Below are 14118 nucleotides of genomic sequence, written 5' to 3'. Positions count from 1 at the left end.
GAATTAATCTAAATTGATATAAAAAATAAATTAATAAATAAACAAAGTTTAAACTAAAATCTAAAATTAATCATTTTTTTTAACTTTTTAATAAGAATTAAACTAAAAAACAAACACTTTAAAAAGATAATAATAAAAATAGATATATTTACCGTCTAAAAAATGACAATTTTGGATAAATACTTAATCCGAATAAAAGATATGCAAATATACAAAAATGCAAGATGTTTAGTTAACTTTAATAAAAAGTAGATATGCAACGATGTGATATGAACGATGAACGCATATGAAGTATGAATGTGACATGCTCAATACGAACTAAATGCGTAGGGCAAAAATTGGGGTATGACAAGGGGCAATAGGCACTTACGAGTGGATCGTTATGCCTTTTGGTCTTAAAAACGCTGGGGCAACATACCAGCATGCAATGAACTCTATTTTTCACGATTACATTGAAACCTTCATGCAGGTTTATATATATGACATAGTAATAAAATCTATATCAGAAGGAGATCATCTAACCCATCTCAGCCAATCATTCAAAAGAATGAGAAAACATGGCTTGAAGATAAATCCTCTTAAATGTGCATTTTTTGTGCAGGCTAGAGACTTTATGGGCTTTGTGGTCCACAAAAAGGGGATAGAGATTAATCAGAATAAAACAAAGGCTATCATGGAGACCAAAGCACCGTCAACTAAGAAATAATTGCAATCTTTGTTAGGGAAGATAAATTTCCTGAGGAGATTTATTTCAAATTTAAGTGGTCGAATTCAAGCCTTCTCCCCTCTTCTGCGTCTGAAACATGGAAATTTCGAATGGACAAATGAACACCAAGAGGCATTCGAAAAGATAAAGCATTATCTAATGAATCCGCCTATCTTGTCACCACCAAGTGGAAGGAAGCCTATGAGATTGTATATATCAGCTTCCGACACTACTATAGGTAGTATATTAGCACAAGAAGATGAAAATGGCATCGAGAGGGCCATATATTATCTAAGTAAGGTATTAAATGATGCAGAAACTAGATACACTTCGATAGAAAAATTGTGTCTATGTTTGCATTTTTCATGTACTAAACTCAAATATTATATAAAGCCAATAGATTTGTATGTATCTTCACATTTTGATGTTATCAAGTACATGTTATCAAAGTCAATAATGCACAGTCGAATTGGCAAATGGGCTCTAGCCCTAACTGAGTACTCTTTGGCCTTTATGCCTTTAAAAGCTATGAAGGGGCAAATAGTCTCAGATTTTATAATGGATCACGCAGTGGTCAAAACTCCTCAACTCCTAGTTGAGTTGAAGCCTTGGAGATTGTACTTTGACGGTTCCACCCATAAAGATGGTAGTGGAGTTGGGATTCTACTAATTTCTCCTGATAGAATTCTAACAAAACTCAAGTATAGAATCGAAAGGCCCTTGTGCTCGAACAATGAGGCGGAATATGAAGCCTTAATAGCAGGACTTGAAGCCTTGTTGGAATTGGGGGCAACTAGGGTCGAAATTAAAGGTGATTTAGAATTGGTAGTCAAACAACTGACGAAGGAATATAAGTGCATCAAGGAGAACTTAATCATGTATTTCGTCATTGCAAATAGGTTGCTTAAAAAAATTTGAATATGTAAACATAAAGCATGTCCCCAGAATTAAAAATCAAGATGCTAATGATTTAGCACAAATAGCTTCATGATACAAATCTCAAGAGAGAAGCTAGAGTAATTGGTCGAAGTAAGAGGAAAAGTAATGACAACCAAATTGTCTCCAAGTGATTTGGAAAGAAATCGTTTAGGTTATGCTAACAAAGAGGAATTCAAAGTGTTGGCTATTGATACTTTAGTAAGCACAGATTGGAGAACTCCAATTATAGAGTATCTTAAATATCCTTCATTGAACACAGATAGAAAAACCAAGTATAGAGCTTTGTCTTACATTTTGATGGGAAACGAATTATTCAAGAAAACTCCCGAAGGCATCTTATTAAAATGTTGGGGCGAAAATGAGGCGTACTTGGCGTTATCTAGTGTTCATAGTGGAACATGTGGGGCACATCAAGCAGGCCATAAAATGAAATGGTTGCTTTTCAGATACAGGATGTATTGGCCTACCATGTTAAAGGATTGTATAGAGTTCGCTAAAGGCTGTCGGGAATGTCAAATACATGCCAGAATCCAACATGATCCTGCGAGTGAGCTTCATGCAATTATCAAACTCTGGCCATTTAGGGGTTGGGCTTTAGATTTGATTGGTGAGATTCGACCTACTTCATCTAAAGGTCAAAGGTACATTCTTGTGGGAATTGACTATTTTACTAAATGGGTCGAAGCAGTGCCTTTGGTAAATGTAGACCAAGAAACGGTCATTGACTTCATTCAAAGATAAATACTATATAGGTTTGGAATCCCAGAGACTATGGAAAAAGATCAAGGATCAGTATTTACTGGTCGAAAGATGTAAGAATTCTCAAAAGAAATGGGATTCAAGTTGTTAACATCCACACCTTACTATGCTCAAGCAAATGGACAATTCGAAACAACAAACAAAGTAATTATTGGTTTGATAAAGAAACATGTAGGAACAAAGCCAAAAAAACTGGCACAAGATACTAGATCAAGTACTTTGGGCTTGCCAAACCTCTCCAAAAGAAGAAACAAATAGTACACCTTTCTAGTTAACATTTGGACATGGTGCAGTCTTACCTGTCGAAATCTACTTGCAATCGGTACGGATCCAAAAGCAAGGAGAAATCCTATATGACCTATTTTGGGAGATGATGATGAATGAGTTGACAGAATTAGACGAAGAGAGGTTGCTTGCGTTAGAAGTTTTGAGGAGGCAGAAGGAGAGAGTAGCAAGGGTATATAACAAAATGGTCAAAGGTAAAACTTTCGTTGTAAACGATTTAGTTTGGAAAGTTATATTACCTATGGATAAAAAGAATAAGGCTTTGGGAAAAAAGGGTTTCTGGAAAGAAGGTTGCAGAGATTGTGAAATAGAGGAAGGTTGAAGATAAAGTTTGCGTAAAAAGAGAAGAAGAAAGTAATGATGGGCTTTCTTATAGAGTTAGCCTGCGAGATAGTAGGTTACACTTGGCAGAAGTATTGGGTCACGTGCCATCCGTCTTAAAGGACAGCTGTAAAATTACTGTTTAGTTTCCCCGGGAGTGGGAAGTTATGATGATAATAACTGCACGCACGTCTCAATGAGACGTTTTGACAAGTTAACCACGATTGATTGACATTTATTACTGTAGGACTGTAAAAGGGTGTTCAGTCGAAATCTAAAATCACAAGAAATGCCTATCTCTGCATGAATTCGAAATAGCCATTTATTGGGGGCAATTTGTTAGCTGAAGATTCTGACTAAAGAATTGTAATGCTATGAAGTATTGGATTATAATAAAGAAATGGTTTTCATAGAGCTATTTAAGGGTCTTTCTCTTTGGAAGAGATGTTATTCGACCAAGGATAATTTTTATAATCTTTTACAAGTATCCTTCGATGGAAGCACTGGCATAGTCGAAATGCTGAAGCGGGAAGATTTGAAATTCAAATGGAACGGCTTTGTCTAGCGGACGCGTGGGAACATCTAAAGTGAAGTAAACATTCGAAACGTCGAACGTGGCAGAAATATATGTAGAGACCGTTTGGGTCGAAATAGTATAAATAGGAGTACTATTGTTTAGATTGATATGTTCGAATCAATATACAGAAAATTCATAAAAATACTCAAAGTACCAGCGTGAGAGAAAAGAGTCTTTGCTGAAACAATGTATGTGTGAAGAACATCATATTTACATTTCATGTTATTTGTTCAATGCAAAATTATATTTAAAGTCGAAAGTCATGTTATTTATGCAATTACTTTATTTCGTTTTAAAGTCATTTACTTATTGCAATTTACATTAGAAAGTTGTATATATTCACAAACTAGAAAGATTATTGAATATGAATCAAGTCACTGAAACACTATTTAACTATAACCTAGGATCAATCTAGTCGATCCTGCGAGTAACCAGATTATTTAAACACTTTGGAGGACTAGCGGTTGTTTGTCAGAAATAACTGGTAAATACTTTGTTATATTTTAATTATCCTGTTTGGGACAAGTTTGTTATGCACATTATGTGCCATTTTGAAACCCATTTTGTAAACAACAATTCAGTACCTATCTTTGTTGTTTGTAATGACAATATGCATCTGCCTGCAATGACAATAAGCATCTACCTGCAATGACAATATGTACCTATCTATGTTGCCTATTAATGTATGAAAGTATTCACAAATTTTATGTGCATTTCTTATATTGTGTGCCATTTGAACATATTCACCAAGTTGGGTGTACAAATAAATAACATTTCAAACATATTCTTCAATATCTTGTTATGCATTTTGAAAGGCATAATTATGCACCAATTTTATGACAATATTACATTACACAACATAAATGATCAATTTTACTAAGTCAACATCATCTTTCATTTATTCAACAACAATAGATTACAACCGATCTTTCATTAATTCAAAACATAACATAAATCTAGTATCTGTTACATGAACCTATAAGAAATAAAAACCAGGTAGCAATAATTACAACTATCACAAAATTCATCTTCTTCCTTAAGCCTTCAACCTTATTCTTCAATTCTTCCATCTGTGTTACAAAATCTGTCCATTTTCTTCATAAGATCTATGACTTCTCCATCTGTGTTTGTTTCTCTTTCACCAAAAAAACTCATCATGTCATTGGAATAATTGACAATAATCTTTTTACCCTAAAACATACACTTCCGGTACTTTCTGTCAAGATTTACAGTCGATTTTGAAACAAACAACTTCATGGGAAGATTGTGACCATATTTCAGAGTTCTTCTGCCATTTGAAGATATGTTTGACTGTGAACAATCTAAGGTTTTCATTGTTCTTGAGTGAAACCGCGACATAATGAAGAGGATAAGACAGGTGAGGAGGTGAAGATGGAAGGAGAAACATAATAGGGATTCAAAGAAGAGATGAAAACGGTGGCAACCTTGTACCTTTAGATTTTGTTTCTCAACTAAAGGTAATATTATCCATTCAAAAGTCACTTAACACTGGTAAAATTAAAAAATAATGAAAAAAATATAAAAAATGTTGTCACATCATCATTTTTGATGAGTTGGTCCGTCAAAGGTTTAAAGAGGGATATTTTGCAAATGTTAGGAGAATTCGTGCAAGTTTTTTTTCACGGGGTTTTTCGAAAAGCGCCTGTATGGCAGCCGGCAGGGGAAATGGGTATTAACTATTAACCAAATAAAACACTTAATTTTAAAGTTATTTCAAATAACTTTCATAAAAATTACTTTTTGAAATAGATTTTTTTTAAAATATTGTAATTTCAACTATATTTTGATCTTCAAAATATATATTTATATTAGAAGGACTTTAAAATTACAAATATAAAAAAAAGTTATAATATTTTCAAAAACAAATTTACAAAATCTATTTTTAAAAATATAAAATAAAAATCCATTCTTTTAAAAGCTAAAACAAATGGCCCTTAAATCTCAAATATTGGCTTCAAGTCATTGTGCAATTTCCTCACATCTTTCTTCTCATGTAGCTTCAATCTCTACACCAACCGTCTACTATTTAACCAAAGGTACCATTTTTCTTGCTTATCTTTCGTTTTTCGCAATTCTTTTATCAAAAAGTAGCTCTCTTGTTTTACTCACTTACATGTCAATGTCAAATTCTCAGAAAGAAAAAAAAAAGGTTGTGCGAGGTTTTTCACGAACGAGTGTAAGGTGTTTGTAAAATTAACTGAACCAAATTATGAAAAAATGAGGTCCTCAATAAGTTTGAAATGGTTTTCATGTTCAGGTGACCTTTGTTTCTGGCTATCAACACAAGAGTTTATTTGATCTTTAAGCCCTTCCTAGGCCCAGTACAGAAAAGAAGTAAGAAAGATGGAATCCACAAGTTCCAGAGTCAATGTTCAAAGCTCTAGACAATCCTCGAAGCGGCTTCTGTTTGACCGACGCTATGGATGGGTGTAATCTATCTCTTACTCTCTTTCTTTCCTATCTATTAATCTTGTTGCAAGTATATATGATAAATAGTATTGTGGTGATTCACTATTGCTTACTATCTAACAGAATTGATGAATGGAAACACCCAGCTGAGGAAGCACTTGATGGTGGCCGAGGAATGTAAGATATTTCCATGTTCTTGTAAACCTTTTTATCTAGTTTCTTAATTTACAAGACAATTTAACTTCAAAGAAAAAAAAAAGTTTACCACATATTTTAAGCCTTCTGCAGTTCACTGGGTAGACTGTTTCTTAAAAAAATGATAAGAATATGAATTATACTTCTCTTTCTCTGGCCTTTCAGCAGCATAACCTAAAGCTGCTAAACAACAAATTTTCTTTTGAACTTACTAACTGTTTTACTTTCTTTATCCTTGCAAAAGGTTTTGCATACTCCCACTTGCCAAACGTTTGGTGCAGATGACCTCACAATCGGTATGATGAATTTTATCATTGTTAGATATGTTACTTTGATTTTCACTGTTTTCTCCATAATTTTTTCGTAGCAATCAATTTATTGCATACTTTGGTCTTGGCATGGCCATTTTCATTTGTACTTCTTATAGCTTGTATATTTACATCTTTCCCTTCTAGTAATAAGTTTTTATAAGTAATCTCTAATATTCTTAATGAGTTTTCAGAATTTTCCGCTGTTTTAAAAGACACAACTAGCGTGGCATTTTTTAAATATAAATAAATTACGTGCATGTTCTATTGTGCATGCTCGACAGAAAGAGTGCCTGTTAGTTGGTCGCAGGAAGTACATGTCTTATTGACTCTATTTATGGTGTGATTAGGTTATCGGTATGTGGGTTTGGAGTATCCCTTGTGCTCTCTTATAAAAGAAGGTTTTGATCTCAGATCTAAAATCTTTCAACAGGAGTGTAATTGTAGTTTACACTAGTTTGATGGATTAATCGTGCAATACCTAGTTTATATGCCTCAACTTTGTGAACACCACATTGTGTTATGTAAGACTCTTTAGAGTGGGGCTATAAATAATAGAAGTCATTTGCCATTCTAAGGGACATCAAGAATTTTTAGAATCAAAATACATCATTAGAAATTTCATAATATAACTTAATAATAACCTTAGGGGCCTGACTCCTTTTGGTCTAGAGTTGGTGAAAGTTGTGAGTATAGTCTATGAAATTGCCTTACTGTGACGAACTGTACATGTTAGAATATGCGAATGCTTCCTCAGACAACTAACAATTGACAAGTATTTTACCCTTACAGCACATTGATATAGGTAGGACTGTTACGCCATCATTTAGCTTACATAACCCTCATTTTCTGCAGATAAATCTTGGAGTTGCCTCAGCCATAAAAGCTGCTGAAAACCCACAGACGTTTTCCTTGCAGACGCTGCAGAGTGCTCTAGATGAGGGTGTTCGCAATTTAGTGACAACTTTGAAAATCGACAAGTGTAAAGATTTCATCCTCAACAAAAATCCTTCCCACTTCCATGGTGAGAACAAAGAATGATGAAAGGCACATAATTTGCTTCTCCTGAACAGTTTGTGTTTTACTCGTTCAGCAATGCTTAACTTACTGCAGTTATGATAGTAGCCTTGTGATTCATTTGAAAACAACTTAATTAACACTTACTCGATAATCATTTATCCTCACTCATGTATAGACATTTATATGGTGGAAGTGAAAATGTGGTTAAGAGGCAATTTTAGAATGTTTATTGAAACAAGTTTAAAATAATTTATAAATATGTCATAAATTATTGAGTCCTAAGACACGTGCTTAATTATAGTAGACAAATTCAAATAAGTTGCACATAAGTCCACTCAAACTCATTCTTATAGGTGATTCAGGAGAAAAATATTAGGTTATATGCATGAAATGTTATTAAAGAATAAGAATAATAATAAAGAAGAGAATTGAAGGAAGAATAGTTGATGTAACATTTTAGCAGTTTCACATTTTCTGTTATAACAGAGTTAGGCAGTTATCATTTAGCTACACAGCTAACAATTTAGAATCCTATGCATTAGTGTGCATTGTTCTTAGCATGAACATTGGATGCCTGTATATATATATAGATGATTGATATTCACCATTAATGCAAGTGATCAATAATGCACTTCTTTTCTATTCTGTTGTAGAATTTTGTTATGGATTGTTCTACTTTTCATAACTCTTAACCTGGTATTAGAGCTAGGTTAGTTGCTAGAGGATATAATCAAGTAGAGAGATTAGATTTCTTTGATACTCTTTCCCCTGTTGTTAATTTATCCACTGTCAGTTCTTCTTGCAATTGCTTCAATAAAAAATTAGAACTTGCATCAGCTAGATGTTAATAATGCATTTCTCTGTGGACTAGGAGTGGCTCATTCTAATTTTGGGATTACAGTATCACTTGATACTGAGAAAATATTGCCTAGATTTGCTATATGAGTTAGGTTTACTAGGCTCTAAACCTGCTCCTACACCATTAGATCCCTCAATTAAGCTGCATTAAGAACAGTGGGAAGCCATTTGAAGACTTATTGGGAGGCTATTGTATTTGATAAACCCAAGGCCAAACATCAACTTTGCCACTCAACAACTGAGCCAGTTCTTGCATAAAACAACTGTGACACACTATCAGGCAGCATGTAAAGTTGTCAGATATCTCAAGCACAATTCAGGTAGAGGCCTAACGTTTCTTAGGAATTCAGACTTGCAAATCTTAGGCTATTTAGATGTTGATTGGGCAGAATACATTGATAGTAGAAGATCAATCTCAGTCTATTGTTTTTTTCTAAGAACTTCACTCGTATTGTGGAAAGAAAAAGAAACAATTGATAGTTTCTAGGTCCTCTTCTGAACAAAGAGCTCTATCAACTACAACTTATGAGCTGATTTGGTTGCTATTTTTACTAAAGGATCTTAATATAACTTGCTCAACGCCTCTTGTACTTTACATTGATAATTCAAAGTTTATCGCACATAGCATCTAACCCGATGTTTCATGACAGAACCAAACATCTAGAGATAGATTACAATTTGATTAAGGAGAAGCTACAACAAGGATTATTGAGACCGGTACCTATCTAATCTCAAGAACAACTAGCTGACTTTCTTACCAAAGCTTTGCCAACTTCCAACTTTCAAATTCAAACACTTTTATATCTAAGTTGGGTATGCTTGACCTATACCATGGCTCAACTTGTGAGAAGCTATTAAATAAGAATAATAATAATGAAGAAAATTGAAGGAAGAATAACATTTTAGTAGTTACAATAGTTAGAAGTTTAGGTTATAACGGTAATTAGCAATTAGTTACGCAACTAACAGTTTAGAATCCTATGTATTTGTTTGCATTGTTCTTAGAGTGAATATTAGATGTCTGTATAAATATTGTTATTGACCATTAATGCAAGTAATTAATTATGCACTTCTTATCTATTCTCTTATAGAATTCTGTTATGGATTGTTCTAGTTTTCATAACTTTTAACATGCATAGAGTTAGGTTAGTTGCTAAAGGTGTAGGGGATTTAAGAGGGTTTTTTTCAAAATTTTAATCTTATTGGTGTAACAATTCTGACAAATGGATCTTAATTATAAGTTATTAATCACAAAACAAACATAAGTTAAGACTATCGAAATACTTCTTGAAGCCTGTTTTAGTCTTGATCACGAATGTGGAAAAAATTCTATCTCTGTTTTAAAAGTTTTTGGCACTATTTTTCTCCCGGGTTTATAATATTATTTTACAAGTTTGCAGTTTTTTTATCAATTGCTTAAACTTTAAAGGCTTTGTTAAGTTAAAAGTACAGGGTGGAAGATAATTTAATTGAAACTAACGATCAAATAAGTTAGCGGATTGAATTTGTTGTGTATGGTAAAATTGACAATGGGATTAGTTGATATATAACACATGACATAAAAATAATTTTAATTAATATTCAAAAAATACAAACAAAATAAAGGATAAACAGAGAGAAATTTATTTATATCTTGAATACTATTTAAACTTCAAATAGCAAATAGCAAACTAATTTATAGTAAATAGAGAAATTTATTTATAACCTCAAATACTCTATTTAAACTTTCTCATTTCTAAAAAATTTCAAAAACCTCTCGTTTTGATAACAATATCCCCGTGTTTTTAAGTTTTTGGATTTTAGAATCTAAACAATACCCAAAAGTCGTTTCAAGTTTTCGGAGATTGATATTGTATCTCAAATTGCATATTACTTTTAATTCATCCTCAAATTTTAGGTACAATGTCAGTCCTCAAATTGCATATTACTTTTAATTCATCCTGCGTTTTAGGACCGAGAGAAATTTATTTCACGAGATAGGTCATTAACATGAGTTCAAAGTGAAGCAAAATAGTTAGGATTTACTATAGTTATTTGATTATCAAATTTAGGTTAGAAAATAGTGATATGTTTCTTTTGTTGAAATGTGTATAACTTCATTTTAGAATAGCATCATTATGAGGGAACACAACTTTCATATAAAGATATTATAGTCTCAATTGGTTGAAAATACTTTTAGAAATGCATTGTACTTAATGGAGGTGGAGAAGGTGAGTAAAGGGATGTGGTAAGGATAAATTGGAATGCAGATAGTTTTCAAATGGCAGCATCAATACAATTAATACAATGCTAAAAAAAGAACACTCAAAAAGGTAGACTGGAATGACATAAAAATTGTATTTAAAAGCAAAACTTTCAAAATTGTCATATTTTTAATGTATCCAACAAACATAGAATAACAAACAAAACTGAAATCAAGTTCAATTTGATATTGTGCTTCAAAAGCAAGACTTTGAAAAGCTACCGAATACAGCTTGTACTTAACCGAATAACTCAAGTTGAGGAGCAAGCTTCACATCTACCGTCTACTCAGCTCAGTACTTAACTGGAGCAAGGATTTCAAGTTGGGGAGCAAGCTTGTCGTCTACAATCTTCTCAGCTTTAACCCTCAATTTGTTGAGTAGCTTCTTCTTCTCATAATTCAAATGTGCCCTCTCCTTTCTCTTCTTCTCCAGCTCCTATCAATGAGAGAAAGGTGCAACACTTAAGAACCGCAAAAATCATTTACCAAATACTTAAAAATCAACCAAAATAAAGGAAGAAGAAAACCCACCTTGATGGTGTCGTAGTAGTTCCATCCAACCTCTGAAGACAACTGTCCAAGCAGACAATACTTATGTCCCTTTTGGAGCCTCAACACCCTAATTACAAGTCATTCAGTATAAAATTTCAATTAATTCAATTAAATTTTTTAATTATACAACTAAACCAAAACACAAATCTTACTTGAGTGCATCTGGAACCACCATTCTTTTAATCTTGTCGTAAGGTGGTGGAATACCCTCATAAACCTTCAATCGAGCAAGTGCCGCCTCCCCCCTCTTTGTCTTGTGTGGAATCATTCTACAAATTACACATCACTCATCAAAAAACCCAACAAAACAACAACACAACACTTAAAAATCAAGAATACTTCTCTCAAAAACCACATTACAATACTTATTGAAAGCAATTATGAAAAACCCCTCTACAAAATACCACAACAAAAATCAACAACACTTTTTCATAACAATTCTATGAAAAAACAGATAGATTTTATTTCAAAAGAACACATTTTTAATTTTTAATAGACCCGAATAATGAATTACCAGACCAGTTTCAAGTTTCATATACACATCATAAAATAGCTATAAGATCTAAGCAAATAATTAAAATTCAAAAAACAAAACCTATAGATTGAATGAGTAACTTACCCACGAACAGTTCGCCAGAAGATCTTAGAAGGAGCACGAAAATGAATAGGCCCGTGAGAAGGCTTAGTGTTCATCCTCTTCCTAAGAAACCTCATGTACTTCATTTTCTGCCTAACCAGACCACCAGAAATGCAAATTTCTTCGCACCTAACAAGAACAACCTTCTGACCATTTAGAAGCTCCTTTGCAACAATCGATGCAAGTCTTCCAAGCATGTGATGCCTTGCATCGACCACCACCCTCTTCGCGCAGGCACCTGAACCGGACACCATTTTCACTCGATCTTACTCTCTGTGGCTCGTTAGGGTTTTGACGAAAATGTAACAGAAGAATTTATATGTATATTTTTTTTTGTGTTTGGTGTTAATTTGCAAGTTGGGCTTTATTTTAATTTGGTGTAAGCCCACAAGAAATTTATTGTAGGTTATATATTTATTTCTATTGATAATTATAAAACAATTCTATTTATATATAGAATAGAGTTCAGTTTTATAATTATTTTACTGATTTATAAGATGGATAATCAAAATTAATATATATATATATATATATATATATATATATATATATATATATATATATATATATATATATATATATATATATCAATGAATTTGTTTTGTGTGTTATATATTTATTTTATCCCATTTGTTCAATTATTTTATTTTTAAAATAATTAAAATAATTTGTTTTTATAAATTATAAACATCAAGAAATTTAGGGTTGGTTATAGTGTGTAGAAAAAGAAATTCATTTAATATTAAATTAATAAAATAATATGTTTGAAAAATAAAAAGTTAAAACTTGTATAAATTCTATTATACAAATTTAAAATTATTATTAAAAAATTTTAAAATATAAATGAATATTAACTTCATTTTTACATAAAAAATGATTTTTTTGCAATGATGATTTTTTTTCGTGGTGGATTCAGAATTGTTCAGTGGGTGATGAAGTAATGCTTGTCACAGTGGACTTGAGTAGTCGCTATGGTAGAGATGGAATTGGCATGTAAGGTAAGCACTTCTCGCTTCACGCTATTGTTAATAAGAGAATAAAGTAATGTGAGATGAGAATAGTTTTGACTACCTAAGCAATGACGTGTCTTTCCTCTTGATGTACATGTGTCTCCATACACAAGAGGAGGTGAATTATGAAGAATTGAAAAACTTTAGTTTAAAATAGAATCATTTGTAAAATCTGAGTTTAAAATCAATATAGTTGATTAAATAAGTAGTGGAAATTCAAAGTAAAAATTAGTGGAAAATAAAAGAGATAAGGGAAGAGAGATAACACTAGAATTATATCAGTTCGATCAAGAATACCTAATCATGTCCCCAAGAATTATTCTTGAAAGTATCCCCTAAACTTGAGAGCTTTTAGAAGATTATGCCTACGAAGCCCCTTATATAAGGAAATGAAGTTTTCATGATAACTTCTAACCAAACTATGAATAAGGCTTAGAGCAATTAGTCTGCTAACTAAATAGGGAACAATACTTAGAGCGGTTAGTCTCCAAACTGAACACTGAACAAGGCTTCGAGCAGTTAGTCTCCAAATCAAATATAAATTTTGCACAGGATGATCTCGATTCAAGACGGAGTCAATTGGAGTTTTCAGAAGCTGGCCACGAATTGAACGGATACTTTTACCGGGTTAATTTTAAACCTACTGAGATTTTATGCTAGGTTGAACTTAGAAACCAAGAAAGGTTTTAATTGGGATGATCTCAAATCGATAAAGCTTTTAAACGGTTTGAGCTCAAGAACCGTTGGGGATATTTTCACTAGCTAATCTTCATGAACCAAAAGAAAGCTTTTATTCAAGGAAAAACCCACGAACCAAACAGAGACTTCCTAAGATAATCCCGTGAAAAATACAAGAGCTTTTAGCTTGTTTAGCTGGAAACCAAAATAACAACTTCTTATGGAAGAATTGTTTACCCAAGAGAAAATTTCACTCTTGGTAAATTTACAATTTTGTCGTTGCCAAGAACAAATATCCTCACTTAGACTTATGAACACTCTCGAAGTACTATGGCTAAAATTTGAGAAAATACGAAAGATTTACAAAACTGATGAGAGAAATGAAAAGTAAGGTTTTTTCAGATTTTCTTGATATGAAGAAGTGATAGAGAAGTTATCTATTTATAGGCCAAGATGTGGTATAAAAAATTTAAAAACCGTCCATGGGCTAAATGAATGCTCTAATTGATTAGGCCAATCAATTGATATGACCATATATGAAAGGTTTTAATATAGAATCGTTATCAATCATTAAGAGATTGTCCCAATCGATTATAGACTC

At 32.6% G+C, this 14118-nt stretch overlaps 2 protein-coding genes across 4 annotated transcripts; one reads left to right on the top strand and one right to left on the bottom strand.

Annotated features, from left to right (window-relative positions):
- The first annotated feature begins 5541 nt into the window (after positions 1-5541).
- Positions 5542-7767, top strand: LOC131631443 (uncharacterized). 3 transcript variants are annotated; one of them, XM_058902236.1, is made up of 6 exons: positions 5584-5644; positions 5747-5789; positions 5866-6037; positions 6141-6194; positions 6457-6508; positions 7376-7767. In XM_058902236.1, the coding sequence occupies exons 3-6, from the start codon at positions 5952-5954 to the stop codon at positions 7559-7561; spliced, it is 378 nt and encodes a 125-aa protein (XP_058758219.1). In that variant the 5' UTR covers positions 5584-5644; positions 5747-5789; positions 5866-5951; the 3' UTR covers positions 7562-7767. The 3 variants fall into 3 exon arrangements, with proteins under 3 accessions (XP_058758220.1, XP_058758219.1, XP_058758223.1); XM_058902237.1 differs by lacking the exon at positions 5747-5789 and having other exon boundaries at positions 5542-5644; XM_058902240.1 differs by lacking the exon at positions 5584-5644 and having other exon boundaries at positions 5743-5784.
- A 2944-nt stretch (positions 7768-10711) lies between these two features.
- LOC131631436 (large ribosomal subunit protein uL13w-like) lies at positions 10712-12140 on the bottom strand. Its single transcript, XM_058902231.1, has 4 exons — positions 11812-12140; positions 11345-11461; positions 11172-11259; positions 10712-11076 (listed from the first exon to the last, which is right to left on the bottom strand). The coding sequence occupies exons 1-4, from the start codon at positions 12081-12083 to the stop codon at positions 10933-10935; spliced, it is 621 nt and encodes a 206-aa protein (XP_058758214.1). The 5' UTR covers positions 12084-12140; the 3' UTR covers positions 10712-10932.
- Positions 12141-14118: the final 1978 nt, after the last annotated feature.

Source organism: Vicia villosa, unplaced genomic scaffold (assembly GCF_029867415.1).
Source record: "Vicia villosa cultivar HV-30 ecotype Madison, WI unplaced genomic scaffold, Vvil1.0 ctg.000823F_1_1, whole genome shotgun sequence".
Taxonomy (NCBI): domain Eukaryota; kingdom Viridiplantae; phylum Streptophyta; class Magnoliopsida; order Fabales; family Fabaceae; genus Vicia; species Vicia villosa.
Note: the sequence above shows the minus strand (reverse complement) of the source record. Positions and strands in the feature narration are given on the sequence as shown.

Excerpts from the sequence above, each read along its gene's own strand:
- LOC131631443 (XM_058902237.1), top strand. The coding sequence starts at position 5,952 with ATGGAATCCACAAGTTCCAGAGTCAATGTTCAAAGCTCTAGACAATCC. Across the intron at positions 6,195-6,456 it reads CTTGATGGTGGCCGAGGAAT|GTTTTGCATACTCCCACTTG; the intron begins GTAAGATATTTC and ends TCCTTGCAAAAG. Across the intron at positions 6,509-7,375 it reads TGCAGATGACCTCACAATCG|ATAAATCTTGGAGTTGCCTC; the intron begins GTATGATGAATT and ends CATTTTCTGCAG.
- LOC131631436 (XM_058902231.1), bottom strand. The coding sequence starts at position 12,083 with ATGGTGTCCGGTTCAGGTGCCTGCGCGAAGAGGGTGGTGGTCGATGCA. Across the intron at positions 11,462-11,811 it reads TTCTGGCGAACTGTTCGTGG|AATGATTCCACACAAGACAA; the intron begins GTAAGTTACTCA and ends TGTAATTTGTAG. Across the intron at positions 11,260-11,344 it reads GTGGTTCCAGATGCACTCAA|GGTGTTGAGGCTCCAAAAGG; the intron begins GTAAGATTTGTG and ends ACTTGTAATTAG.